Source organism: Chiroxiphia lanceolata, chromosome 7, assembly GCF_009829145.1.
Source record: "Chiroxiphia lanceolata isolate bChiLan1 chromosome 7, bChiLan1.pri, whole genome shotgun sequence".
Classification (NCBI taxonomy): Eukaryota; Metazoa; Chordata; class Aves; order Passeriformes; family Pipridae; genus Chiroxiphia; species Chiroxiphia lanceolata.
The window spans coordinates 11833401-11861398 of record NC_045643.1 but is presented as its reverse complement, the minus strand read 5'-3'; the positions used below and the strand labels follow the sequence as shown (position 1 = coordinate 11861398).

Sequence of the window (27998 nt, the reverse complement as noted above, 5' to 3'; positions counted from 1 at the left end):
CAGTCAAAAGCACAGTGCCTGTTCTACAACAGGAAGTGTTTCAGAGATTAAATTTCTCTTAATACAAGGGTTGTTCGGTTTAATTTTTTTTTCTCTGAAAAATCTAGATGCTGAGATAAAAGTAATACGGTGGAAACACCCGGATGGGATTGCTGGAAATGCAGGGAGGATTGAGGTTTGGAGGAGAGAGAACCAGGAATTGGGTTAAGCTTCAATAGAAAGTGTAGTCACATTGTTTGAAGTGCCAGCTACGTACAACAGAAGCCTTCTACCTCTGTTGGAACATTGTGAACGTTGCTGGCCTAGGAAGTAGCCTAATTCTGAAGCTTACTGAGCACTCACCCAGAATTTACTCTTCCTGGAAGAGATCCTGAACATGCTTAGATCTTGCCACAAAATAGGATAGAAATCTGAAAGGGTGATAGCTTTGTTTTGTCTCCTTTTTTACCCACATGTAGGAGGAGAATGGGTAACAGTATGTGCAGACAGAACTAAAACAAATCAGCTAAATGGGGCCTAATTCTACTTGTTTTATAGGCAAACTTTGGGACCAATACTCTGACTGATAAAAGTGATGTAGGTGAAAGGTAAATCAAGTTCAGGGAGCACTTATTGTTAGACTCTGTTATTCTGCTAAACACGGCAGGAAAATTATTGGCTGAGAATCAAAAAAAAAAATGTAAGCAAGTGGAATCCAGGTGGATTAGCAAATGAGGTTTGTTTTGGCATTCTGTGCACACCTTTGTCTTCACGTAACTTAAATGCATACTGTGTGTTCTGATTGGTTTGGGGGTTTTTTGGTTCCTTCTTTTTTTTCCTAATAGATGCTGAGGGTGTAAATGGAAGAGAGGAGTCTGTGAACCTTAATGATGCTGATGAAGGATTTTCCTCAGGAGCTTCCCTCAGCAGCCAGCCCGCTGGGACCAAACCTGTATCCTCTGTATCGCAGAAGGGCAGCTTAAGGAAAACAGCGAGTGGGCGTTCTTCTAAGGACAAAGAAACCTCTTCTGCAGCAAAATCCAATGAGAGCCCCCGAGATTCAGTAGCTCGAAAGCAGTACACGCACCAATCCACTGACCTGGCTGGAGACACAATCGAGATGACACCCACTAAGAAACACCTCAGCCTGCCTGCTGGGCAGGTGGTGCCAAAAGCCAACAGCTTGAGCCTGATCAGGACCGCCAGTGCTTCCTCCAGTAAATCATTTGACTATGTGAATGGCAGTCAAGCAGGCTCCAGTGTTGGAGCTGGTACAGAGGGTTTTTCCAGTCTGGCAGCTGGCAACACCAATCGGTTTTCAACTATCAGCCTACAGGAGGACCGACTAGGCCAAGCTGGGGAAGGTAAAGATCTCCTTTCCCCAGGAGCTCCCCTAACCAAGCAGTCTCGATCTCCAAGTTTCAATATGCAGCTGATATCCCAGGTGTAACTTTGACTCCCTTCCTTAGTACTCCTTCTTTCCCCTTAATCCCCTGCAAGTTCATCCTTAGGCAAAACATGAACCATCATCCCACAGTGTTAAAATACTGACTGTTGTGATCTTGTTTGATTTGGTTTAGCTATCATACTGTATTACTGAAACAGCAATAATTCTTCCCTCACCTTCATCCTCCTTCCCCCTTGTAAACATGGTTGTGAAGCAGTATATAATGTACTGTATGCCTTTTTCCATGCCTTCCTTTCTCCTTGGGTGATGTGCAATCCATCGTAGGCTGATCAGTCCCATTTCAACACTGTGAGACTGGAGACACCGGCGGAAATGGTGAATGTGATCCCTATGAGATGATGCTTTGGCTTTGTTAAGAAATAGAAACGGGTTTGTTTTCTCGGTCTACAGTACTGCAAAGACTACTGGATCATGACTTTTCTTTCTCAGAACCAGGAGTGCCTCAGAGATTCTAGTGTGACTTTGGACCTCTCTGAGTCTGTGCAATCAATTCTGGGGAGGGGATTGTCATTGCTGCTCCTGGCTGCCTACAGCACTTTTTTCATTAAAATTAGGGTAGTTTTTTCCTGACTGCCCCCAGTCTGTCATCCCAGAAGCTTTTGATGTTCAGCAACTGAGACATGCGTATTAACAAGCTGTTTTCCCTCGGAGAGAGGATTCTAAGCTGATAATGTAGGTTACAATGCACTTCTAATGGCGTTGTAGCCATTTGTAATGTTACATGTCTTCCCCTTCAGGTCACAGGGTCATTCTGCATTTAGACTAAAATTTACACAACACCATGCTGTTAAAGCAATTTGGTTTGTAAGTGGGAGGGAAACACTACTTTCCCACAAAATAATGGCTATCTCTGCTCCATTTTTGTTGTTTTTGTTGTGAGGTGCTGATCACTGAATTGAAAGGTGTATTCGGGTAAAGAGTATTTCTCAGGCTGCTTTCTTTGGTATCATGGCTGTTGGGACACCCCCACCTCTTTCAGCTGCTTTCTCAATGTCCCTGAATTCAATCATGGTGTCATTTGAGGAATCCTGCAGTTCAGACAGACCATACTCTCAAGGTGCTGTCTCAGGGATAGAGACAATAGTTTGCTAGAAACACTGAAGCTTCAATGTGAAGTGCTTTTCTAGCAATGCTGTTTGTGCAAAGGGGTACTGACAGTCCTTTTCTCCCCAGAAGGATCACACTTCATTGCCTTGGTATATATAATCTGTTGAGGTTTTTTAACTCTTATTTTAGTGGATTGGCCCTACTCTAGAAAATTCAGAACTCGTGCCATTGAGCCAAGCCTTGAATGTATATGACTGGTGTATGGGCACTGGCTGGTACTTATGTTAGAGAACACTGCTTAGAAGCACATTTCTGGTTACGTGGGAGAATATTTGTCATTCTCTCTCCATCTCTCTGTATCTCTCTTTGGATTGATAGAGAGAAAAGGGGAAAGCTCATTCTTTATGCTTGAGTCATGTATGATATCCTGGAAGTTTACAAGCTGTAAACCTGCAGGAAAGTTTGTTTCTTTATGTGGGCACTTTGGTTTCACTGTCACTGTGAAGGATAAACATAAGCAGTTAAAAACAGCAGGCTGTCTTTGAATGTCTTTTGGGGTTTGGGGGTTTTTTGGAGTTGTTTGTTTGTTTGTTTGTTTCGGGTTTTTTTGTGGGTTTGTTTTTTTTTCTTTTGAATCTTTGTTTCAAATAGAACTTTTTTTTTCAAATTCGCATTTTCATTTAAATATTTGAAGGTTTTTTTATGGTTTGATGAGTCACTTTGGTAGCCTAGTCTTCATATCATACATTTATAAAGTGAATTAAATGGCATCTGGACTGATGCAGAAATTCAATTAAAGAGTAAATAGACTCATCAGAAAGAAAGAAAATCTTACAGCTTCTAAATGGAAGTTAATCTTTAAGGACACTAGTCACACACAGATGGAACTAAGGCAAAGTGAGATTAAACTGCAAGGCTTATGTTTCTGTAAAAATGTCAAAAGCTGTATATGGTTAAACTCTTCTTTATAAAATAAAGTTTTGATAGTGAGGACAATTTGTAAGTCGTGGCTGAAAGTACAAAGTTTATACTTCGTGGAGACCACCAAAAAGGAAATTTGCTTAAATCTTTTGGAAAGAAAAGGTCAGTAGCATCAACTAATTTTCTAAGAGTTAATTAATTTTAGTATTTTTGAAAAGTAGAGCTGTTCATTAGGAAGGTTTTCTGCTGTCTACTGTTTGCATTGTAAGCATTCCTCCAGAAGTTTTAGGACACTTAAATTGGCATCAGATCAAATTTTACAATCTTTTTTTAAAAAATATTCTTTTGTGTGGGGTCCCACACTATAAAACTATTTCAGGAAAGTGAGACAGCTTTAGTGACTTTAGATTGGGAAGTCAGTTTGAATTGGCTAAAACTTACGTCAGACTATCTTTCAAGATATTTTTACAGTTCTCATTTTGATGTGCCTTTTGTTACGGTTTCATTCACTGTATTTTGGTTTGTTCCTGTGTATATATACCTATTCCATATCAATCTTTTTAAAATGAGTTCAAGTTTATCCCTGGAAAAAATTAATTTTTGCTATGGGCTGATGTGGTACATCTCTAACTTCTCAGAATTACCCTTTTAGTGCAGTTGTTGGAGCATGTTTTGTTGTTTTTCAGCCAAGTACTGTTTAGTATTTATCTTACAAATTGAGTCATCACTAATATCCACAAACCAGCTGTAGTAACAGGCTTTGCAGTGCTGTGTATCATATTTATCATTAATGCTTCTAAATGTGACTCAAACTATGCTAAGGTGTGTGTCAAGACTGTAGAAAAAAATCATTCACTTAAGTTCAGTACACTTCAAAGTACTGTTGCAGAAATAAAATTAGAAGTGTCTGGTATATGGGTGGAGGGAATAATCTGCTGGCTTTCTGATTACATATGTTAAAATACTAAACAACTTACAAAACATACTTAAATTTTCTGACACCCGTGACAAATGTTTAGACTTAAATCAGACTTCATCCTAAATTCACTCTGCTATGTCTTCTTTTAGAACATTTGGTACTTGACATGAGGCACTAGGTTTAGATTTTTGCAGTATTTCAGTGCAACTGCAGCATTACAAAAGAAGGACAAGAAGCAGAACACTGATTTTTTAGATTTTTTTTCCCCCCCCTCTATATGTGTGCATGCATGCCACATACATATAATTCTTAGGTGAGGAAGTGTGGATACTGTTTTCTGATGTGTATATATACACTTAAGTAGGAAAAAATTAAATATTCTTTGATACATATCACAATATGCTGCCATTTTGCAACTCATTTTTGTTGGCTTTTGTAATTTTAAGAAAATACAGAATATTGGTATTGTGAACTCCAGCTTGATTATCCTTTTCAGGTGAGCAGCTTTTTGTTTGAAAGATGAACCGTTCTTTTATCCTGCAGACAGCAAAGTGATGAAGTAAAAATACCTATTAAAATGAATGTTGCAAGATGACAGTTTAAATTGCTTTCAATTCCTAAGTAGTTTTCAATTGGAAACTTCCATATCACTGTCCATTTTAAATGCAGATTTCTTTGAACACTCTTTCTGATGTGAATTTGGAGAAGCTTTTTAACAGCATACTCCATTCTGTAACGCTGAACATCATGTTGCATCCACTAAGCATTAGATCTAGTATTTGTAGTTCACAATACAACTATTTGTGTTGGTCTTAAATACAATATTTCCAGCGTACTCCTGCTAGCTTTAACATATCTACAGTCATCAAAATAGTGAGGAAAAAATGTTTTCTGACGAAGTATTTATTTGCACTATTATGAATACTGGAGTTTACTGGGACAGGGTTTTTTCTCACCATGTGAGGTTTACTTGTGTGTGAGTAGGTACATACATTTGTCACGTGTTGACAATCAATTGCCTCAACTGTGTGTATACTGTATGTAAATAGGAACATATTTTTCAAGATTAAGGGGGAAACCTGCATCTTAGTGGTGGTAAAGCTACTCTGTAGTAGGGTAACCCCAACTCTAACTGCTTTTTGTCTTCAGATACTATGTGGTTTGTTTTACTTCTTGAATGAAGATTATTAGTGTTCTGGGAAAATTTTAGCTCCAGGGAAATTTTCCTCAATATTTAATGTACAACATGTTCAGAGAATTATATTTTGAAAAATTAATTTTGGAATAAATAATCCTATGCTATGGCTGTATTTTAGCCTAAGAGTTTGAACTTGTCCTATTTTATCATGAACCAATGACTATCTTTCTTAAGTGTTCAGCATTTTAACTTCAGTCACAAACCAGAAATTTGTTGTTTATCTTGGCTTACAAATTTAAATTAATTTGAAGACTAAGAGAGAATCAAGAATAGCTTTTTGAAGAAAATCGTAAAAACCAAGCTGTACAGTGTAGGTACCGTGCTCATAATCCTGGAGGAGGTATGGAAAATATAATGGAATATGTTTGAATTAAATGTATGTACTACACACAAAAACAATACTTCTAATATTAGTAGATCTAATCATCTCATCCTCAAATTCTGAAATTCTCTCATTGCCAAAGATAATGCCACCTTGGCATGTTTAATATAGCATTAAAGCCACGAGCTAGGTCTCATTTATGACAACCACTTATAATGTCCATCAGAAGAGTACACATGACCCTTTTATTTCAATTTCTTGTTTAAGATAATTGCAGGGCTAAAATTGCAAAGTACCACTCCTTTTCAAGCATGTTAAGCAAAGAAGACAGATCCTCTATACTTGCATTGCATTCTTGATTTATATAAATTTTTTCAATATTTTATATTCTTTTCAGTATTTTAAATGCATTTTGTTTCTAGCATATGGGCCTTAATCTCTCTGGATTATTTTTTAGAGTTTTTTCCCCCCGGCACTTGGATAAACTTGCTGTGGAAAGCTTTTCTGTAGGTGATTCAGGGTAACAGATCACGACATGGGTGTTGTGTTAGCAAATAAATGTATCAGTCTGTCAAAATTCGCATGTCTTTACCAACTGAAGAGCCAAAATACTTGCTCCTTCCACAGTGATGGAAGATGATGGTGAGCTGTGAGCAACGTGGCTTGTTCCTGAAAACAGCAGTAAGTGGATTTTGCAAGACTGATACATATGAGGTTTTCCACATAGTCATTATGAAATTTTATTTAAAATGAATCTTGGAACAAGATTTTTTAAAGTGTAACAGCCGTTTCAGATAAACTTGCCTAGTAAGTTTGTCAGGTGTCAAGGCTTGTGACATCAGAAGTTTAGAAGCAAGTTGAAGAAGACTGAGTACCTTACAACTTCAAGAAAAGGATTTAGTAAAAATCTGTCCCATGTTATTTGTCTGTATTCAAGATTTAATGAAAAAAAAATAGTTTCCATTCTTTTATTTATTTTTCTCTAGGCTACACCTCTCCCTGATTTTCTTTAACTATGTTCATCAGATTTTACCAAAGGTAGTATCTGAGGAACCAAATGAATTTAAAATGGGTCCATAAATTATCCCTTCTATCATAAAGGATTAGTAAGCTATTCCTGCGAGGAGCTGTTGATGGGAACAGATGTATATTAAAACTTTGTACAGTAAAACATTGCCCTACATTTTAGCTTGTGCATGATGAGGAAAGTGGTGAGATCAGGTTTTATTGACCAGTTACTTGGTTGTGAGCTCCTAGTGTTTTACAGTTGGTAAGATGCAAGCAGTTTTAGAGAAAACTGTCTTTGCATTCTGATACAACTTTTTAAAGCATTTTAAATTTTGACTCTTGAACAGATGATTGTTAAAATGTGGTTTAGAATTCACACAGGTTTTGATTTTAGTGGGTAAAATGGTCAGGGAAGATTTCTGTTTATGAGTATCTCCTGGTAAAGTGTCTCTATGGTGCTTTGTCATGGAAACTTCCTTACAAATCAGTAGTGAATCCTATGTGTTTGAGTCCTCATCCTTCCCAGAACCGATCACAAACAGAAAAAAACAGTGTGTGTGAAGCAACCTTTTACCTTTTGTTCGGAAACAAGTACTTGGGAGTGACAGAAATACTGGCTATTGACACTGTTCTTTCTGTTCAGGCAGTTAATGTTGTGCTAGACTTTCATGTTATTAGTTTATGAAAAATGCAAGTAGTAAAAACTTTGTGGCTTCAAGTATACAGTAGATGTGAGTTAACAATCACTCAGGATAAACCAACATGTCAAAGTATTAATAGATTCCTAGTACTGGGGTGTGTCTGTGTGTGTCAGTGTGTCAGTGTTCAATGATTACTTTGAAAAAAAGACAGTTTGATTGTGTTAATAATAATAACAATGATTACTTTGTTACTGTTTTCTTGCAGATAGCGCATACTTTAGGGATGGATATTACTAGCTGGTTATTTATGGACAAATACCGTATAATTAAATAAAACTGAGTAATATAACATTTTTTTCATATCGAAGATTCCAGGAAAAAGCTAATAAAGATTTTTAATAGTTAAATCAGCTACTCTTAATACATTTTAGATTTACTATGGTAGCTTTTATTTGCTATTAAAAAACCCCAACAACTTAATTGAGGTACCCCATGCTGCATTTTTTAAATTTGTAATTCCTGTACTTGACAATGAATCTTTTGATCTGTTTTTGCCCTTGTAAGAATACAGAATTTGCTGTCAGTTTTACTAGCAAAAAGAAACATTCTGCAAGGGTTAAAAGATTATTTTCATACTTTTTTCTGTCATACTAGGTTTGTTTCTCTGAACTAGGGTTTCTGAGGATTTTTACTACTTTAGCGCTCTGTAATCTCATAGAAGGAGCATAAGCAGCACGTAGCCCACTTCTTGTGGACAGATAGGCAAGGCAAAGGACATGGATTGGTAGTGTGAGCCCCTCTTCACCAGGATATCCCTGCGTGCTGGTATGAACCCCAGACATTCAAGATTCGGTACTGGTGAAAGACTAAATCAAACAGGTTTTTAATAACCGTGACCTCTGCTGTATGATGTCCTTTAACCTGGGACCAAGGAAAATCTTCATTCTTAGTCCTGAAGAAGGCACGTATTGAAGATCATGTTATTGGTGCATGTAAGCCATTATCTTAACTGTCTTACTGAGCTGGTTCATGCTGTTGACTTGTTGAAATGTGAAATGTAGTTACTATTGACTTTGTAAATACCTGCCAGAGAAGAAATATAATTATTTTAAATCATTGTAAATAGAGATGTATAAAACTTGACACACTCTGCAATGCAGAAAAAAAATTATATATATATAAAAATATATAAAGATGTTAAATAAATATTGTGCTGTTTCTGAACAGAAGTGATTACGCTGCGAATTGCTGGTTTTTTTTTAAAACTGTGGTTGGCAGTAGTGGGGGTGGTACGGGCCTTGAGGGGGAGCTGTCCCGGGAGACGCGGAGCTTGGAAGGGAACTGTGCCCGGGGGGCCCCGGGGAGCGCTGTGCCCGGGGGGCCCCGGGGAGCGCTGTGCCCGGGGGGCCCCGGGGAGCGCTGTGCCCGGGGGGCCCCGGGGAGCGCTGTGCCCGGGGGGCCCCGGGGAGCGCTGTGCCCGGGGGGCCCCGGGGAGCGCTGTGCCCGGGGGGCCCCGGGGAGCGCTGTGCCCGGGGGGCCCCGGGGAGCGCTGTGCCCGGGGGGCCCCGGGGAGCGCTGTGCCCGGGGGGCCCCGGGGAGCGCTGTGCCCGGGGGGCCCCGGGGAGCGCTGTGCCCGGGGGGCCCCGGGGAGCGCTGTGCCCGGGGGGCCCCGGGGAGCGCTGTGCCCGGGGCTTTCCCGCGCCCCGGCACCCCGGGCATGCGCCCCGGGGCCGCGCCTCCCTGGCGGCGGAAGTCCCGCCCTGGGCCGGGAACGGGCCGCGGGTTGGCCTCGGAAGGGGTCGCGCACGGCGCGGCCGCCGCTCTCGGTGCCTCGGGGCGGGCGGGGCGGAGCGCTGGCTCCACGTGAGCGCGGTTCCGCCTCCTGCTGCCGCTGCCGGCGGCGCGGGGAGCGGCCGGGAGCCCGGTTCTGGCCCCGGTCCCGCTGGAGCGGCGCCGTGAGGGGTGGGGTGAGGTGAGGTGAGGCGGGGCCGCCATGAGCCGCAGCGAGGGGTCGGGCGGCACCCGCCGCCGCGTCCTGCAGGTGAAGTTCGTGCCCGACGAGGAGGTCCTGAAGCACATCGCCGACGACACAGGTACAGCCGGCCCCGGGCAGCGCCCAGCCCGGTACCACCCGCCGCTCCCAGGGCGCGGGGAGGGGGGTCTGAGCAGCCGCCGCTACCCCCGGGAAAGGGGCTCTGCAGCACCCGGGTCGGGCCGCAGCAGGACGAGGCCTCCGGGATCGTTCTCTTGCCACCGCCCCCTCCGCGGTTGGTCCCTGTCCAGCCCGGCACAGGACGGGCTGCGGGCGGGGCGGAGCGAGGCTCCGCGTGGTGGGTGCTGTAGGAGAGTTTTGCTGCAGTTTTGACTACTTTTAAGGTTTGGAACCTCTGTGGAGATGCTTCAAACTTGCCAGTACAAGGCACAGGGCATCCGAATCAGACACTGCTGGTCCTACTTTGAGCAGAAGGTCAGACACACGGTCTCCAGAGGGGTCGCAGTCTAAATTCGCCCACGAGTGTTCTGACAGCCTACAGGCAAGGTATTGTCCACTTGCTCCCCTTCACCGTGAAGGATAGGGCATGGCAAGTACCGTCCCCTTTGCATGCTGTGCTGTAATGTGCTAGTCACTGTCGTTTTGCCCAAACGATGGCAGCTGGTGTGTGCTGAAATGGGTGTCTTGTCCTTACGAACTGCAGGGGCCAGCATTTGTGGAGAAGGAGGGACTAATGGTTGTAGGGTCAGCTGCTGACCAGGTCTTCTTTTAGCAGGACATCTTAGCGTTGTATTTGTTATAACAGCAACTTGGTCTCTGAGTTGGGTGGCTGCATACTACTGCAGTAGAAATCATGAAATAGCAGGAGGTTAAAGCTTTTTTTGCAATCCTAGGTATCAAAGTACGGAAGGACAAGCCTCAGCCGAGTATCAGTTTGAAGAGATTTGTGAAGAAACTTGAGAATATTTCAGATGATGAAGCTCAAGAGATCCTAGAAGAGAAGAATTATGTTGCTACTCTTGGAATATGTACCCAAGGTATTAGCAGGAGAAAACGTAACACATCTGTGACTTAAGGAGATTCTTGCAGTGTTGGGGTTGTACAATGCCAGTGAAATTGCTTTTGAGGGCTGAACCAACTCTGGCTGTGGTTGTGGTAACAGGCAGAAGAGAAGATCATTATTCTAGGATTTTATTATGATATTTATTTTATAACACCTGCAGTATAAAGAGAGCCAAATAGTTAAATATTGCATTCCATATTTCTTAGGTTGGGAATATATCAATGCTTTTAAAATAGCTGCAAGTAACATTTCTTTTCGCAGATCCAATGAGAAATGGCACAAGTGTAAGTGGTGGTGAAGTTTATTCATTTCAGACTCCCAAACGCTCCAGTAAAATGGCAGAGCTGGGTATGTTTTGCTCTTTTTTTCTTTCATTCTTGCTCTGTCTATGGTCTTTTCTTGAGTATTCTTGTTTAAGTGATTTGTCACTTCTTTTTACACAAAAGATATAATTGCAATATTTCAGTACCTTTTATTGGTCTTTGAATCAGTCTTCATCAGAAACAAAAGCACAGGGCTAGGACAAAGCAACGACGTGATGGGGGTAAGAAATACAGATAATAAACACATAAGAAAATGTAGAAGTTTCTTAACACTGGGAAAAGGTCTCCATGTAAGTGCGAAAGAATGGTAGGGTTTTTATTTGTGTAATTTAGAAGGATGTGAGAATATCCTCACTATGTAGCAGAGAATCAAACAAAGGTTATATTAGCTTTGTGTGTCAGAGGATTTCTACTCAAAGTGTCTGAGTGTGCTTGCTGGGCTAACTGCGGACTCTGAGTTCACAGTCCTGCAGAAAGTTGCAGTTCTGGAGAGGGTGGACTCTTTTGGTTCAAATAAGATGCTTGAGGCTTGTTGTCACCATTTCTTCTCACTTGAAGAGTATGTCCAACACCATCTGAATTTCATTAGCATTTAGCTGTCACAGCTACTGATACATCCTACAAAGGATAATCCAAGAGAGAGGGTTTTGGTGCCTCTTAGCTTCTACTGTGTCTTGGGAAGTTGTGTGTTTCTTACACCTCCTTCTGCAGCAGAGTAGGTTTCACTGGTGCTCTCTCCTGGAGCCAAGTCAGTTTGAAAAGGGAAGTCATACAATGCTGGGCTGTGAGTCACAGTGTTGTTCCATACAATAGGCTGTTGGTCCTGCAATGGTAAGGACTGTTTGCAGGTTATGGGGACCTTTCATATTCAGTTCATTCCTTTGACTTCAGCTCGTGCTGATAAGTAGTACAAAGAGGTAAATAGTTCCTCCTGGGCAACTGATGTGTTTGCTATACCTGATGCTTTACTATGTCTAGCTGAGCAGTTTTGAAGGGCTAAGTGAGCCTGGCCAAACATCTCTCTGATTCAAAGACGTGGTCTCCCAGGCAGCAAAATGTGCTCTGCCATTGCCTCAGCTATACTTGTAAAATTAATTAACTGACGAGTACAGTCTCTGAAAATCTTTACTGAGGATTACATTCACCATTAGGGTTAGAAAAAAAATGGAAGTATCTGGTGCACTTCCTGCAATAGCTAAGGAATTAATACTTAGAGAACATTTCAAGTATATGGCTCCATGTCTGACTATCCAGATCTATAAGTTTTGTACTTGACATGTGAAACTTCTTCCCTTTCCCCTCTTTTCTACAGCCTCTGAATTAGCCCACACACCAGAACAGAGTGTGGCACCTGATCACTCCAAGGGCCCTGGGAGGACAGCAAAGACACCTCAAAGTAGCAGTAAGTCCTATGATGGCTTCAGCAACTGAAGCTGAGTGAATGGCTTTTATGTTTCTATTGGGTTGGTGGAGTGAATGCTTGAGTGCCAGTTTCTGTCATGCCTGAGTGTTCTAGTCAGCTTAATACCATAGGCTGAACTGTTTGGTATGCATGGCCTCTGCTTCACCTGAGTGTCAGGAGCTTCTTTCTCATCTACTGCTGTGACATTTAACAACTTCCTCTGCATTCAACAGAAATACTTGCTCTCTCAACTTGAGAGAGTTATAAGTTGGGTTTATGCGTTAAGCAGCAACTAGGTAGGAGTGTGGGGGTGTTCATGTGTAAATTCACACTTTATTATATAATATTTAAGCACCTAGTGCTGCAGGGAGAAATACAGGTGGGAGAAATCAGTGCAGGTCAGCACTGGCAAGAGCATGTGCCTTTGTGCTCGGAAGTGGAGTCTGATGTGCTCAGGGAGAAAACATTACCTCATTTTTCTGCCTCTTCTCTCCTGCCAGTGGCCTCCCAAAGCTGTGACAAGAATTAAAAGCTGCCTTCTGTGGTAATAACATTGACTGTTGTGTGAGTTGACACAGGCAGGCAACTGGAACAACCACAGACTCACGGCTGGAATGCAAAGAGTAAATTTACTTCCATTACCTCACTAACCACAGGTTCCCTGAGGCAACACCTGGGCAGAGGTGTAGGCACTGAGTGGAGATTCAGGCACCATTAAGTTTAGTCCAGTGCTAGAGAATCACCAGCCTGCTGTTCACACTGGTTTATCAGTGCCTTCTCACATGTGTATAGTTTACCACCGTGCTGTGATTTTCACTGTGTTTTGATCCTCTCTGTACCAAGACAGGGAGCTTGAGCCTCCTCATTCACTATCCCATTAGGGTGTCTCCAGGTCTAACAAGCACCTGTGTTATCTAGACACAGATGCTCTACTTCTCAAAACATACAGAGAGCCAACAGCAATATACATTGGTATATGGTATATTGGTATAATGGTATATGTGTTTTTCTACATTGCTACTTGAGTCTTTGCTATCCCCAGCTGCAGAGTCACTTGAGCATATTTGTAAATCTCTTTGCCAGTCTTCTACTTTTAACCTATTCCTCCCAACAATTGTCTTTGTTCTCTCCTTGCCTACCTGTGAGGAGCTAGGGTCAGGGAGATGCTATTCTGGTGCAGCATACCTTTGAATAGTGAATGCCTGGTTTTCTACTGGATCAATTTGTGCCACTGTTGAAAATATGCAGTACTCTGTACAATGCTGTTTCTTGTTTTTCAGAACATTCAAGTTCAAACAAAGAGCAGCTGAGGGTGAGTGATGACTTTAGCTTGGTTGGATTTTGGTTGGGTTTTTTTTCCCCTACTTTTAAAACTTGAGGTGGCCAGTCATACAGTTCTGGAAAGGAAAGACCTTGAAAAGCCTAATCCAACCACACAGGAGTAACTGAAATGAGAACCAGAGCTGCCTTTAGTGAGGACTATGGGATTTGGAGTCAGTGGGCAAATAGTGGGTTTGACAGCTTAATTACCATGGGTGGAAACTATTTCCTTGCATCACACAAGTGAGGATGCTTGACAATCCCTTAATACACAGTTAAACTCATAGCTTTCCAGTTTCTCACTAAAGGAAGAAAAAGCCTTAATTGTAAGGAGTGCTGTTAGAACAGGAGTTCAAGAACTGTGGTGCTGTTCAGTTTCTTACTTTAGCATTGGTTTATAAATTGGGATAACGGGGGGGATGTAAGTTGATGTTGTGTTTTGTGATGTTACAGAGACATACTGTCCAGAACTGCCAGTTGTGGTTATAGAGTGGAACAGTTGGCTTTCTAAAATGGTATAGCATCATACACAACTTTTCCAGTATCAGGTTCCAGGATGAGATATGCCTCAAAAAGAGATGCTATTTTGGGATGCCGTATTCACTCCCTGATGATTTCACATCTACTTTGTCAGGATCAACAAAAGTGTTTCCTAAGTGTTGCAGACTTGATCCAGTGTCCAAGTCAGTCATGTGCTTTACACATGTAAGGAAAATGTGCCACTACAACCTGATGAACGCAGGCAGCTTGGGTTCCCTGTACTGTACTTCTGGGCTTAGTATGCTGAGTGGTCTTCTGTCATTATGGTAGTTGTTTTCATAGAGGGACTTCCAAAGAACTTTCAGTGGACAGCATGGTGTGGAAGATAACTGCTGTGGGGACCAAAGCATTTTCAGTTTGTCATTGCTTCGATTTGACTCTTCCTGAGGGACCAGGATTGGCATCTTGGTTGGAGATTTCACAATTTTCTACCCTCCATCTCAAGACATGAGTTGAAAGAACTAAGCCCCTTTTGGAACCTGATCCTGCCTCCCTCTGAATGGCAAAACAAGAACTCTCCATACTTACTGCCTCTGCTTTCCTAGTTTCATGTGAGCTGAAATACTTTGGAAATGTAACCTGATTCTACTCTTTGCTTGGCAGAGGGCTGTTTAGAGGAGAGCTACACTTCTTCTTCTAATGTATGTTTTTCTTTGCTGTTGCAGAGTAAAAAGAAAGAATTTGTGTCAACCACACCTTACAGGCTCAGAAAGAGGCTAGCAGGTAAGGAAGGATCAGCCTTTGCAGTCAGCTCCCACAGTCAGTGAGGCTGTGCTCAGGAGAGAGTGTTTTTCCTGGTGAGCTTCTGCCCATAGTAGCAGTGTGACTGAAGCAATCTGCTTCATCCTGCAGAGAGTGTAGAAATGTCCTTATGTTGACCTTTTCCCTACAACTGATAGTTTCTAAGGTAAGGGATGGGAAGGTTAGAAGCACCAGGTTGCCAAACTTCAGTAACATGATCAAAAGAGACAAAACTTCCAGTCATCTAACCTGTGCTGACACTTAAATTTGGCATAATTGCTTGAACCAGGTCATAAAACTTTTTGATGATGGCTGGGACATCCATGGTAAAGTATTCCAATAGTTATTCCAACAACTGGTTGGCTGTAAGTGCTCAGAATGAATGCAGAGGAGAGTTTAGTACATGGTGTTTCATCTTCTATTTCTTTTGTGTTGAGAGACCAAGTCTGAGCCAGATTTGTCTGTGCTCTTCAGTCAACACTGCTAACAGAGATATTTTACAAAACTTTTTTGCAGCGTGTGACTTAGAAGATACTCAGCTTGCATGACTGGCATTTGGGAAAACTGATGCAGAGATTCTAAGAGAAATAGGGAATTCCGTTGTCCATTTTTAGTCACTTTTTATGGTAGGATTATGTTTCTTAGTTGGTGTCAAGGAACAAGCTTTACTTAACAATACTTTGTGATGCTAGAACTGGGAAAGAAATGACCATGTGTGTTTGCAGTTCTGTTAAACATTGATTTTACCTTTCTGTGAAACATATTTAGGATTCATATGCTTGAAAAACTCGAGAATGTGTGTGAGAGTGTGAGGTGGTGCAAAATGGATTACATGTAAGATGTCGTTCCTAGCTTTTAATTGTAAATCTATGCTCTAGCTCCAGATTCCTATTTAGAAAGTGAGAGTGAATATTCTGCTTCCTGCTCAGAGGAGGAGGATGAAGAAGATCAGCAAGAAGTCAGCACTGTTTTATCAGGTCAAAAGGCCCCAGCAAAAACTAAGGCTGCACCTACACCTCCTCCCAGAAACAGCCTAGCCAAAAAAAATAAGGAGGAAAAGATGGTGAGTGTGCAAAAATTCTGAGCTAGCAAACGCGAAGGGATGTGTAGTGACAATAAGCTGTCAGTGACCACACCTGACTGTGGAGAAGGACTGCTGGACTCATTTCAAATCAAACCAGCTGGGTTGGCTTTTGTGATACTTTTGAGCAATCCCTGTTGGACAGGCATCACAGGAGCCTGTGGGCTAATCCAGTCTGTATCCTTAGCAGCTTCAGAAGGAGAAGTTCTAAGATGTCCATGAAGCAGGAGACCTTGTATTGATAAAGGATGAAGGAATTGATTCCTGTAGCACCAAAAGAAGCACACGTTACTGTTCTGGCTTGGTGTTCAGCCTAATTGTCTTATTTCCTTCCAGCATCAGGGATCCTCATACTGCCTTAGAATTAAGTGTTATGTTCTCTCTCTCAGAATCTCTTTTCTGTCTCTGTCTTCAGGCAGGAACCATCTGACTAGGTTGACTTTGGCAGAATGCTACTATAAAAGCCATTTTTTCTAATATTTTCTGTCTTTTTCTTCATCCTTGTGCTGTGTCTCATATTGACCATTTTAGGGAGAGGCAGGAGGAGTGTGGCTGATCTTGCTGTCCTTTTACAGAGCAACCTGATGGAAGAATACTTTGAAGCTCACAGTAGTTCCAAAGTGCTCACTTCAGACCGAACGCTGCAGAAGTTGCGGAAAAGAAGGTTGAATCAGGTATGTTCACAGTGAATAACACAACTCTCGGAGCTTTTGATTTCTTTGATAAAGATTTCCCTCTTCAAAATTTCCTGATGTTGCTATTTTCACTTTATTTCTGCTCGTTACATGCTCAGTGGTAACACTGGGTTAGGTAGCGTTTTAGGCAGTATATTCCCTTCTGCTGCTCTGAGCAGGGACAGTGCCCAGTTGTTGGAATATGAGACAGCAGGGAAAATGCAGGGAGGAGAGGTTACCAGAAGAGGTTAAAGTTTGATTTTGAGGGAGGAGAAGAGGGAGAAGCACAATTGTAGAGACCTGTTTTAAAAATTATCACCAAAAGAGTGTTTTGTCAATGAAATGATATGGGGAATTACAAGCCATCTTGACTATTTATGTGTAGAGGAAATAAAGAGAGCTCTTTTAATCTGAATACTACTTGGTCAAGCCTCTTGCAGGACTGGGACAGCTCAAAATGTTTTCACCTAATTTGTTAGATTTACTTTGTTCCTTTCCAGTTTCCAGTAGACAGGAATCGTCTAATTGTGATGACTGAATTACTTTATTTTTCTCACTTCCATGAGACAGTTCAAAGCAAGGAGTGGTACCCTACATACACAGGTACCCAAGGACAGGTGCCAGGGAAGTGTGTAGAATATTTGTAGTTCTTGTGTCCATGACTGCTTTTTGTGCCCATTTATGTTGTAAAAGATGGCATATATGCAGACTGCCTGATGCCTGCTGTTGTCTGGAATTACTGCCCAGAAGAGCACCTGTATTCTTAACAAGTTCTTTTGTAACAGCTCTGGAAGAAAATTGAGGCTTTCAGTGTTAAATCTACTGCTTGCTTCAAAATAATCGAAGGCTTGGCAGTTCTGTCTCTCAGTGCTTTGTTTGTCTGATACATTGCAGCTGCCTTTCCAGCATAAACTGTCTTCTGTTGCAAGGGAGTGGAAAGCAAAGCTGTTAAAATGGAAGAGAAAGGGAGGTCAGTGTAGATTTGATGCTACTTATGCTGCCATGCTGATTAAACATGAGCATCACAGCATACCCTTAAAGCTGAATTATTCCTTTGGTTCTTGGTGCTTTTGAAATAATACTTTTTCTACATCTAGCTATCAGCTGCAAATTATTTTCTTCCTACTGTATTTCTTTTTTAAGATGATGGGGTTTTTTGAGCATTCTCTTGTAGTGACAAACATCTGAACCTTTGCTAAGCATGTTGCTAAGCCTTTGCTCCCGTGAGCTGGGATGTGATATTGGCACCTTCCTGGTGCAGTGCTTGGGGCTGTGTAAGCTCTGAGTGTGCCTGTTATTCCTGTAGTGGTTTTCCCATACTTGGCAGAAAGACAAAAGACACAGTGTGATATCTGCTCTAGTCCTACTCTGGCTGTCATTTTGCGTAATAAGTTTACTTAATCTCTGTTTTGTGTCTCCAGTAGCAAAACTGTGCTCAGGGGGTCTTCATGGAAAAAAGAAACAACCACAAATTGAGTGCACTGACAATGAAAACTATTCTCCCTTGCTAGAAAGCATACTAGAGGGTGTTTTTAAGGACTCCAGATATGCCTTGTATCTTCTCTGCTTTGAATGACTGTCATCTCTTTCTCAACATAGGAAACACTGCGTGATCTTCTGACAAAAGCTCCCCTTGCCTATGCTGCTGAAATTAAAGAACTTAACCAGCAACATGAATCCTTGTTTTCCAAGTGGATGCTGCAATTACAGTAAGTATCCAATGAGAATCACTGAATAAGCCTAGTAAAAAGGCACTGCCAGTAAACTTACCCTTAGTCAACAATATCCTGTGGGTGAATTAAGGAGCGACCTTTTTTCTTATGATTGATTGCTTAAATTTAAAAGTAGGTGACATTAATGTAGTTCAGTGCTTCCTGCAGACCAGATCATATCTGACTAACTCCTTAAACTGAATGCCTGAAGTGCAATGACATTGCATTCTACCTGGCTAGTTTGCCTGTGCCTCTCTAAACCAATCTAGAGGGCATTCACAAACAGGGAACATGAATAATGAGAAAACAAGGAAAGTGAATGATGAGAAAAGTGTCCTTTGTAAGGAATTGGTTTTGCTTACAGCAGCGAGCTGGTAGTGAGTAACCCACCACCGATTTCTTCAGTCTGTGGCTGTCTCCAGTGGTGTAGCAGTTAACTTTGAATGCCTGTAGTACCTGATTATCTGGGCACAAAGAAACCTTAATGCTTTTGGAAACATGGGAACTATAAATTTGATTTGGGTTTGCGTGTGTCTTCATGGTGAGGAGAAAAGAGCGAAGATTCGGGAAAGCAAATGGAACTATAGAGAGCTGTGAGATTCTGAAGTGCCTTAGAGAAGGCAGACCACCAGCTCTGAAGTTAAGTGCTGAGGCTGGAGCCAGTATTGGTGAGGAAAAAGCCCCTTGGAAGCTTTGCAAGGGAGTGGAGTATAATGAAATCTGTGATCCATTGGGAGTGACAAAGACATAAGCTGTGAAAATTGGAGAGTTGCAAAAGGAGGAGTTCTCCGCGACTCGGTGATCTGGACAAATGGTTAGAGATGAATGTGGCAGGGCAGAAGGAACAAATCCTTAGATGGCACTGCAGGCAGTGACAGCTGTTGAACACTTTACTTTTGCCCAGTGCTTTTTGAGTAACCTGATAAACTTCTTTCTGGTCAAGATGATGGTTTTCGTGCTTCTCAAAACTAAACAAAGCCTTGTGATTCCTGTGATGACCTACCCTTAAGAGTAAGGAAGCTCTTAAGATTCAAAAATACTCATTGGTCAAAAGGAACAACAAAAATCAAAGCATCCACAAACAATCAGGGAGTTTTATTAGTACATTACTCACTTGGCACGAAAATTGGTATGTTAGTCCCTGACTTACTATACAGGCATATGGCAGTGAGTTCTGGATAAAGGAGTAAGGTAGAAGGGAAAAGAGAAATTAAACAAATTGATTAAAAAGGGAGATTAAAGAATTAAAGAAAAAAAGAGAGGAAAAGGAAACGGAAAAGAGAGAGAAAAAGGGATCATCAACCTTTGCTCCAGCATCCATGCAGCTGATGGGATGCCAGTCCTGATCTCAGCCCCGACCCAGCTGAGGGGATACTGATCCTGGTTTCAGCATTGATCCACCTGATAAGCAACGATCCAGCTGCGTCGGTCCGGCTGATGACATGTCCGGGGTTTGAGGGCACCGCCTGGGCTTGGGGGGTACCTTTTCATGGGCAGGTTTGTCACTTTCTATGCTAATTAGTTATGCACAGTCCGTTCTTTTAGGCCTTTCTGGAAGTGGGTCAAAGGGCTTCAGGGGTCTTTTGTAGTTCCAGTCCCACCTTATAGTCCACATCCACTTCCTGCCAGTCATTCCTGCACTTGCACTGTACTGTGTTGTGGTTCAGAAAAGTGCTGCCCTGTCTCCACCTAGCCCCTTTTTTCCAGCCAAAACTTGTTCTTCCTCACGGTGTGTTAATACCAATAATCCTTGGTTATTATCAACAATTCTTGTCTGTTATTATTAACAGTCCTTGGTTGGCTTCACAGCCATCTGGTTATCAATGTTTGAGACATACACATTAGCCAGTTACCTTCTGGGAACTGAGACCTCAAAATGATTTCATTTCAGACCACTGCTTATAGGGTGGCAAGAGAGTGGGCTTCAGTCATAGTAATTTTTTCATCCTGGCCGCAATTTGAGTCAGTAACTTTCTTTGAAGGTTCAGCAACCGAAGTATTATTCCACTGGGGTTCTTATTCAGGCAAGAAAAATAAGTTTCCAAGGCTGCTTGTTAAAAAACATGTGCTCATTAGACATCACTAGTTCCTGGGAACAGACAGTGTTTCTGATAAGTTGGAGAGGGGCTTAGTCCAACTGCAATTCATCAAGACCAAGGCCTAATGAGCGTTTCTCAGATCATGGTGAAGCCTGAGAGAGGAGCGGATGTGACTAAAGTCAGTTTCTCTGGGATTCTACAATTCCCTACCATATTCTCTTTGTGCTTTCCTGCCTCTTTTTCTGTGGAACAATTAGGATAAGAAATATATATGAGAATAGAGTAATTTTGCTTTGAAATTGCGCCTGTGGATCAGAGTGGAAAATCAGCATGAAGGCTTGCTTTTTTCCTTGTAATTGCTGTGACCTGTGGTAAACATTTAATATAACCACTGGTGAGGAGATACATGTGAGTGCTGGTTACATTTGTAACCTGAAGTTTTAGATGTACTATCACTTTCTTAGTCAATACCACTTTCTTACATAGATGTTTTGCTGAATTTGTGAGCCTCTAGGCTGTTAAAATGCTTCTTTTAGTAGAATGCACATACCACATTTCAGATTCCTTGCAGCTCATCTTATTTATGAGCTGTCAGCTGAAGGTAAGCCTGGAGTTGACAAAACGTGAAAGTTTTTAGAGGCAAGATTGCAGTGGATCATTTTGCTTAATAAATGTATGAACCTAAACCCAGACTTGTACTTTTTTGATTCAGTGTATTTTGCTCACTTTTCTGCAGCTTGGGTTTCAATATCGTGCTGTATGGACTGGGCTCAAAGCGTGATTTGTTGGAGAAGTTTCGTACATCTCTGCTCCAGGATTCTGTTCACCTTGTGGTTAATGGATACTTCCCCAGCATCACTGTGAGATCTGTAAGTGTGGGAGAAGCTTATGGCTTATGTAGTAATCCTGTTTTACAGATACCTCTTAAGTCTCTCAATGTAAAATATTAAGGAAGCCTGCTGCATCCTATAGCAGCAGGCTCTTGAATGAAGCGCAGTTCCTCTCTCTCATACAGAAATTGTCCCATACATTTTCCAAGGAATTGTAGTGATTCCTGTCATTACTAGATACTCATCACTCCGAAGCCTTATTTTATGTCACTGTTTTGAAAAGGGGTAGAATTTTTTTGTTAATGTTGACTGCTTTGGGGATTTGATGGTAAAAATTGGATTACCTCCCACATGAGAGTCAAGGGCAATTTCAGATTTTCTGCACTTCAGTGCCAGATCCCTTCATAAAGAACACCTGTTTTGTTTTTCAGATTCTCAACTCCATCACAGAGGAGGTATTGGATCATATAGGAACCTTCCGCAGCCCCCTTGACCAACTTGAATTCATTACTAAAAGGTTTAAAGAAGGTAAAATGACTAATTTATCCATTAAAATGTTAGAATTTACTTGCTGTTAGGAGGGCATTTCTTTTCTCATAGTTTTCATATGTGCAATCACAGTTTCTTAGTGTATTGTAACTGGTATACTTCCTTGCTTGTCATTTATGCAACATATATGAAAACATATGCACCAGAAATATATGTGTGCATGATCCCAGGCTGTTACCTCAGTCAGTGTTTTGCCAGCAGGACAGCAGTGTCAAACAAGCAGGTTAGAATTGGTTTCAAAAGAAAAATTAAACAGGTATTCCCACATGGAATGCTTGCTTGAAATACTTTTGAACATCTCTTTTACTGCTTTTGTATACAAATTATATACATTGCCATGGAATTTTATTTGTGCATGGCATTGGTGTTTCAGTGTTTCTATTTTTTTTTTGCATCATTACCCATCATGTCTGGTGGGGCTAAGTGAAAAGACTGGTGAACAGCAGTATGCACCTTGAGGTACATAAATCAAGTACACTACAGCTGATCTGACTGGAAATCTGAGGAACCTTTGGTTTTCATTGGCAGACAAGTATGTATTCATTTGCACAAAAACTGGTTGTAGTTCCAGAATTGTTTCTGGACAGAGGAAACAGCTGTTCCTAGGGATAAATACAGCAGCAAGAAACTATCCGGAAATTTTAACATCTGCCATTTGCATTATCCAAGCTAGGTCTTTGTAACTTTCTTTCAGGACTCAGTGGGAAAAATGTCCAATGAAGTTAATATGTTTTGGATCCAACCCTTAAAAGGAAATGCATTTTCATTATGTGAGGAGGAGCTTAAAGATCTTAGTCATGTAACTCGAAAGCAGCTGAACAAACTGTGCTTAGGCTTCCATTCTAAAATATATTTTAATGATCTTGAGTTGCAAAGAAATGCATAGCTAAAAGGGCAATTCACGATAAACCTGTGACCAAGTGGAAAGTGGATTATAACAGAAAAGCTTAAACTGAAAAAAAGAACTGTAGCTGTGATGACAACTGTGATACAGTGAATTGAGAAAAAGCCTTTTAGGTGCTCAGAAAAACAAAATATGGGATCAAAGTAAGCTATACAAGGAAAGTGATTTGATACTGGAGTGATATATATGGAGCCTGATGGAGTAGACTTGTCCTGTGCTGCACTGGGAATGGGAAGCCAGCTTGTGTGCAGTTTCTTTGATTGGTTCTCTGCTGTTTTTTCTGACCTTGCAGATTCATCTTTAGAGCTCTATGTCCTCATTCATAACCTGGACAGCCAGATGTTGAGAGGAGAAAGAAGTCAGCAGATCCTTGCACAGCTGTCATCTCTGCCCAGCATTTACCTCATTGCCTCTATTGATCACATCAATGCTCCTCTCAGTGAGTTCCCTGATCTAGCAAAGAGAAGAATCTGCATTCTGCTTTGGGGCTGCTGTTTCATAACCTCGTGTATTACTGTTGATTTGTAGAACAGTTCTGTTGATGAGTGTGTAATCCCCATGGGGACTATGGTGATACTGAACCAAAACTGTGTAAAGATAACTGAGAAATAATACTGATCATAATATACAGATAGATTCCTAGCTTCTGGCACCCTTTGATTTTAGGGACTTCACTGAACTAGAAATTGGATGTTATGTCTGTCATTGCAACTTAACAGTTTTGTTTATCGGCCAGCATTGGGGGCAGAACAGAAACTTCAGACAAAGTTGATTAGAGAAGCCCTCCCACTGAGCCATGAGGTGCAGAAAGGACCCCCCCTGCTTTCTAAACTCATCCTCAGAGAGGACTCTAGGTGTGGCTGGACCCAGTCTTAGTGCCAGACTTAGTAGATAGTTTATGTCTAAAGGATGATATAGGTGTAATTGAACTTTGTCTCACCGGATTAAGGATGGCAAACCAAATACATAAATAAATGGGTTTTTTTTAAATTAAGATGATGACTAGACTAAAAGATCTTAATCAGAATTATTTAGTACAGAGTATAGGTGGCTATAACTGTACACTATTTTTGAAGGAATATTGAAGCACTTATATTAAAGCTAACAAAAACAATTATTAAGTAGAAATTGATGTTACTTACCCATACCAACAACTGTGGGCAAATCTCTTTAGTTCAGCCTTGAGAAGTAACTTTGAGGAGCATCCCCACTCAAGAAAGGCATCTCCACACACTCTGAGAAGGGTGTTGTTCAAGCTGGTTTACCCCCGCTCTGGGCAGAGCATCCAGCTGTAGCTGGTTGCACACTGTTGAATCTGGAAGGATTTACAGCCTATCTATGAAACTAGTATGGAAAAGGGATGCATGCAGATGTTTTGTTGAAGAGAAATTGTCTTGCTGGAACAGCAAGTATCTGGGTCTGCGTACTGTGAATTTCACAAGCATGCATAGTTTCCTCAGTCCTACAGTAGAAGTATGTACATTTTAATATTGCTTATTTAACACCTTAGAAAAGCTAAATCTCCCAATTTTATCTGCTTGCTCTTTTCTCTCTGTCTAGTGTGGGATCAGGCAAAGCTGAGTCTCTATAACTGGCTTTGGTATGAAACAACCACATTTAGTCCTTACGTGGAAGAAACATCTTATGAGAATTCGCTTTTAGTACAACAGTCTGGATCTTTGGCTTTGAGCTCCCTCACACATGTCCTGTGCAGTCTCACTCCCAATGCCAGGTAAGACACTCTTACACTTCGTAGTAGCACTTGCTGAGGACACAGTCCTTACAATCCATGTTCTCTGACAACAGTGTTGAAGATGAAGATAGTAGGACCTGGGTTCCAGTTGAGTGGTTGTTTTAAATGAACAGCATTTAGATAGCAAACCTTGTCCAGTGATGAGATTCACAACTAGGTCTTTGTGCATAAGGGCATATCAGTTCATATTTTCTAAAGGTGGGAGGTTTGGGTTGTTTTTCAATTACTATTTTTATTTTGATTTTCTCCTTTCCTCCTTTCACTTAGGGGGATATTCAGATTGCTTGCTCAGTACCAGCTGGAGAAAAAGGACAACCCATCTTACCCAGGTAAGTACCCACCTTTGCTCATCTGTTTGGGGTGTTGCAGTTCACAGCAGCCCTGGCTTTTGGTATGCAGATTACATGTCCAGCAACAGAAGTGCTACAACAGTCGGCTCAGTGTCTTTTTAAGTGGCATTGTGTCTGACTCTGACAGGAAATCAGTAGACTGGCTGGTTCTGAAGGATCTACTCTCACTGTTGTCTGCTTTGATTCTTAGACATGACTGAGACCATTCATGGGGGGCTGTGGAGTTAAAAAAAATTAAAATGAAGTCTATGAGTTTGCATAACTTGCACTTAAAGGACCAGGGAGAGATAGGAGATTTTTTTTCCCATGCTGCTCCTATCTAGGTGACTTCTGATGTATCCCTGCTATACATGTGGAATATTCTGTCACCATCTGTAATAGGTGCTGCAGTGGATATGAATAACTTGTTAATGGTACAGAAAGTAAGAGAGAGTTGGAAATTAGAGAGATTAACCATGTTGGAAAGTGCATTTAAAGTGCTGTTAAAATTCCATTAGGCAACAGTGTGACTGGAATGTTAATTCAGTGGTTTTCCATTAATTACTAAAATATTAGCTTGGATGTATACTTGAAAGAGGTGATGTTACTGTAGGCACTCTGGTCTGAGCCAAAGCAAGGCTTTCAGGCAGAGAAAATATGTGGTATTAGACCTGGAATATTCTGACAATCTTACCACTTTCCATTTCTTGTTCTTGACTTTTTCTGTCTCCAGGGCTGTCTTTCCAAGACTTTTACCAGCAGTGTCGGGAGGCTTTCCTTGTGAACAGTGACTTGACCCTCAGGGCACAGCTGACAGAATTCAGGGACCACAAGCTCATCCGGACCAAGCGGGTGAGTTGAGGGAAGAATATAATTCCGGATTTTACTTTAAATAACTTTAAAATAATAATAATAATAATAATAATAATAATAATAATAATAATAATAATAATTAAAACCACTTTAAATAAAAAAATATGCTTAATTGCTACTAAGCAAGGCTGTATTGTTTTAAACACCTAGGAATTAGCAAAGGGCTGAAATTCTGTAATTGCAGCTCTTTCCATGCCTCCAATTTGTCAATACCCTTTACGTGCTGTAAAAATGCAGTGTGCTTTGGTTACTCAGCAAACGACATGTCTCTTCTTCCTGAAGACTGTGAGAAATAGCGGACTGTGGAGCCTGCCAGTCTGCTGCCAATAGTTTGCTCTATTTTCACAAGAAAAGAATGCAGACTCATCCTAATGATGAGGCAGTATAGCAGTACTAGTTATGGTGAGCTGTGTAGTGTCAGACTAGCACAACACACAAGAAGATTTATCATATACTGACTTTTCTCAGTATTTATGCATTTCCAGCGTTGCTCTAGTGAAATATTTCTGTTTTTTAGTAAAGTAGTCCTTCAGAATGCTGGCCAGCTCTCGTCCAGACTGCAGATAAATGCTAGCATTGCAGTGCTGTCTGGTGGCTTGCCTTGTCCTGTACACTGGTGTTAACAGAACGTGTATGTCTGTCTGTTCTCAGGGAGCTGATGGTGTGGAATACTTATTAATTCCTGTGGATGACAGTACCTTGACCGACTTCTTAGAGAACCAGGATGAAGATGTGTAATGTCTCTGTGTTCTCAAAAGCATCTATGGCAAATGCTCTCAAGGGCTGCTGGAGAGGGGCCTATACTCAGATCTCTCTTCCTCCAACTCCACGGCTGCTGGACTGAAAAGTGTTAATTCTAATGAGCCATGCTCATTGTTCAAGTGGTTTGGAATGATGACTTCTGTAAGCACAGCGTCTCTTGTGCTGTAGTTGGATTTGTCTGCTTTGTCTCTTAGCTCAGATGACGCCACTTTCATATCTGTGCAGCCACTCTTACAGCCAGAAAAGCAAACTCAGTAAGACTGTGCCTTCTGCTCTCTACCTCACCAGACAGAGGGTTTGATTGGAGCAATGTACTTGGGAAGGGCAAGTCACGAAATGGTCACGGCTTTAGTTTGTACTTGTGGTGCAACTTTTGTCAGCTGAGTGCTTTCCAGTACTCCTTTACCATTTAGACAAAGTTAGCTTCCAGTGTATGAAGAAGCCAAGATTTAAAATGCTAGGAGACCTACCTTGATTGCATGAGAAAAGGAGAATACTAGTGGATTTGGGATGCTGTGGGTAACTTACTAAATTCTGACAATAGAACTGAAGGACTTGCCCCAGACCTACATCCTTTTATAAGAAGATTTAGATGATCTAAATTGTGATAGACTCACGTCATTACCTGCTATTTTCCAAGGTGCAATCCAGAAATATGAAAAGGCTGTGAAGCTTTTTTTGTTTATTTTTTTAAAGCTTGATTGTATATTTGTATTTTTTACGTCAGGAGTGTCCGTTGATCCTGAAGGAGGCCTTAAATGCCACTTATAAGCTCTCCCTTTTTTTAAGCCCTTAGGAGGTTGGGAGACCGCTGAAGTTGGACATCTTCACTTTTTTTTTTCTCAGTTATGTGGGAGGAAACTCTATAGTTCCGTCAACTGTATTCTGCCAGCCAGACACTTCAGGGATTCTGTATGTTTAACATTTGGTAGCCCTGTTACAGCTCAGTGTTGTAATAGTTTAGACTATCAAATAAAGTACTTTATTAATTTTCATTAGCTTGTCTTGTCTTCCACAATCTTTTTATGATATAGGAAGATTGAGATCCTTGTGGCAATTGTGCAAAAGCCTCATTTTCATTACTATGTCAAATATCTGAGCAAATCCTCATACAGCGGGCAGAAGATTTCAAACTAGTTAGTAAAAATACTTTACATTGTTTCTTATAAGGTATCAAAATTAAGAATGGTTTCCCTGCCTTTTAATACCACTCTATAGCTTTTGAAGAGAACCAAAACATCCCATGGAGTAATAAGTTATCTCATCTGCCCCTCATTTACAGGAGCAACAGAGAGGTACAGCCAGACTTTTGTTTGTATTAGAAAAATCAGGGCATCTGCTTATCCCACTATCAACTTGATTCTTCATATAGGTCCTTATTAGCTTTGCTGAAGAGACTGATGGGAAAACTGATATATGCCAGAAGAACTTTCAAGCTTCTTCTCCCAGAATGTTTTTCAGCTTTTTCTTTTGGTAGCACTTGCATCTGCACTTTACAGGCTGCAATTTCAAAACTTTGCAAAAAGCATCAGATCCTGCCTATCACTCCTTAGGCTACTGTCCCAGTCACCAAAAGCCACTGAAGTGGGATCAAGGCGTTGTGACTT

General features: G+C 41.3%; 2 protein-coding genes across 14 annotated transcripts in view; both read left to right on the top strand.

Moving 5' to 3' along the window:
* The window catches only part of FAM126B (family with sequence similarity 126 member B), a 54262-nt gene extending 45526 nt beyond the window's left edge, over positions 1 to 8736 (top strand). For 11 of the 12 annotated variants that reach the window (XM_032692759.1, XM_032692761.1, XM_032692755.1 and 8 more), the window contains one exon: positions 825 to 8736. In XM_032692759.1, coding sequence (XP_032548650.1) covers positions 825 to 1429 — 605 coding nt within the window. In that variant the 3' untranslated portion in view covers positions 1430 to 8736. The remainder of the gene's footprint in view (positions 1 to 824) is intronic. The other variant, XM_032692763.1, reaches the window with a different exon arrangement.
* A 635-nt stretch (positions 8737 to 9371) lies between these two features.
* ORC2 (origin recognition complex subunit 2) lies at positions 9372 to 27389 on the top strand. Of its 2 annotated transcripts, none has more exons than XM_032693180.1 (16): positions 9372 to 9596; positions 10390 to 10533; positions 10821 to 10907; positions 12195 to 12284; positions 13565 to 13596; positions 14810 to 14867; positions 15764 to 15948; positions 16542 to 16640; positions 18240 to 18349; positions 21128 to 21260; positions 21653 to 21749; positions 22967 to 23113; positions 24235 to 24406; positions 24695 to 24756; positions 25490 to 25608; positions 26281 to 27389. In XM_032693180.1, exons 1-16 carry the CDS (start codon positions 9497 to 9499, stop codon positions 26365 to 26367), a joined length of 1722 nt encoding a protein of 573 aa, XP_032549071.1. In that variant the 5' UTR covers positions 9372 to 9496; the 3' UTR covers positions 26368 to 27389. The 2 variants fall into 2 exon arrangements, with proteins under 2 accessions (XP_032549071.1, XP_032549072.1); XM_032693181.1 differs by lacking the exon at positions 9372 to 9596 and adding an exon at positions 9898 to 10042.
* The last annotated feature ends 609 nt before the right edge of the window (positions 27390 to 27998 follow it).

Bases quoted from the DNA above. Each gene is read 5' to 3' on its own strand.
- ORC2 (XM_032693180.1), top strand. From the start codon at position 9,497: ATGAGCCGCAGCGAGGGGTCGGGCGGCACCCGCCGCCGCGTCCTGCAG. The intron at 21,261-21,652 runs GTAAGTGTGGGA...TTTGTTTTTCAG, and splicing joins CCAGCATCACTGTGAGATCT to ATTCTCAACTCCATCACAGA. The intron at 25,609-26,280 runs GTGAGTTGAGGG...GTCTGTTCTCAG, and splicing joins AGCTCATCCGGACCAAGCGG to GGAGCTGATGGTGTGGAATA.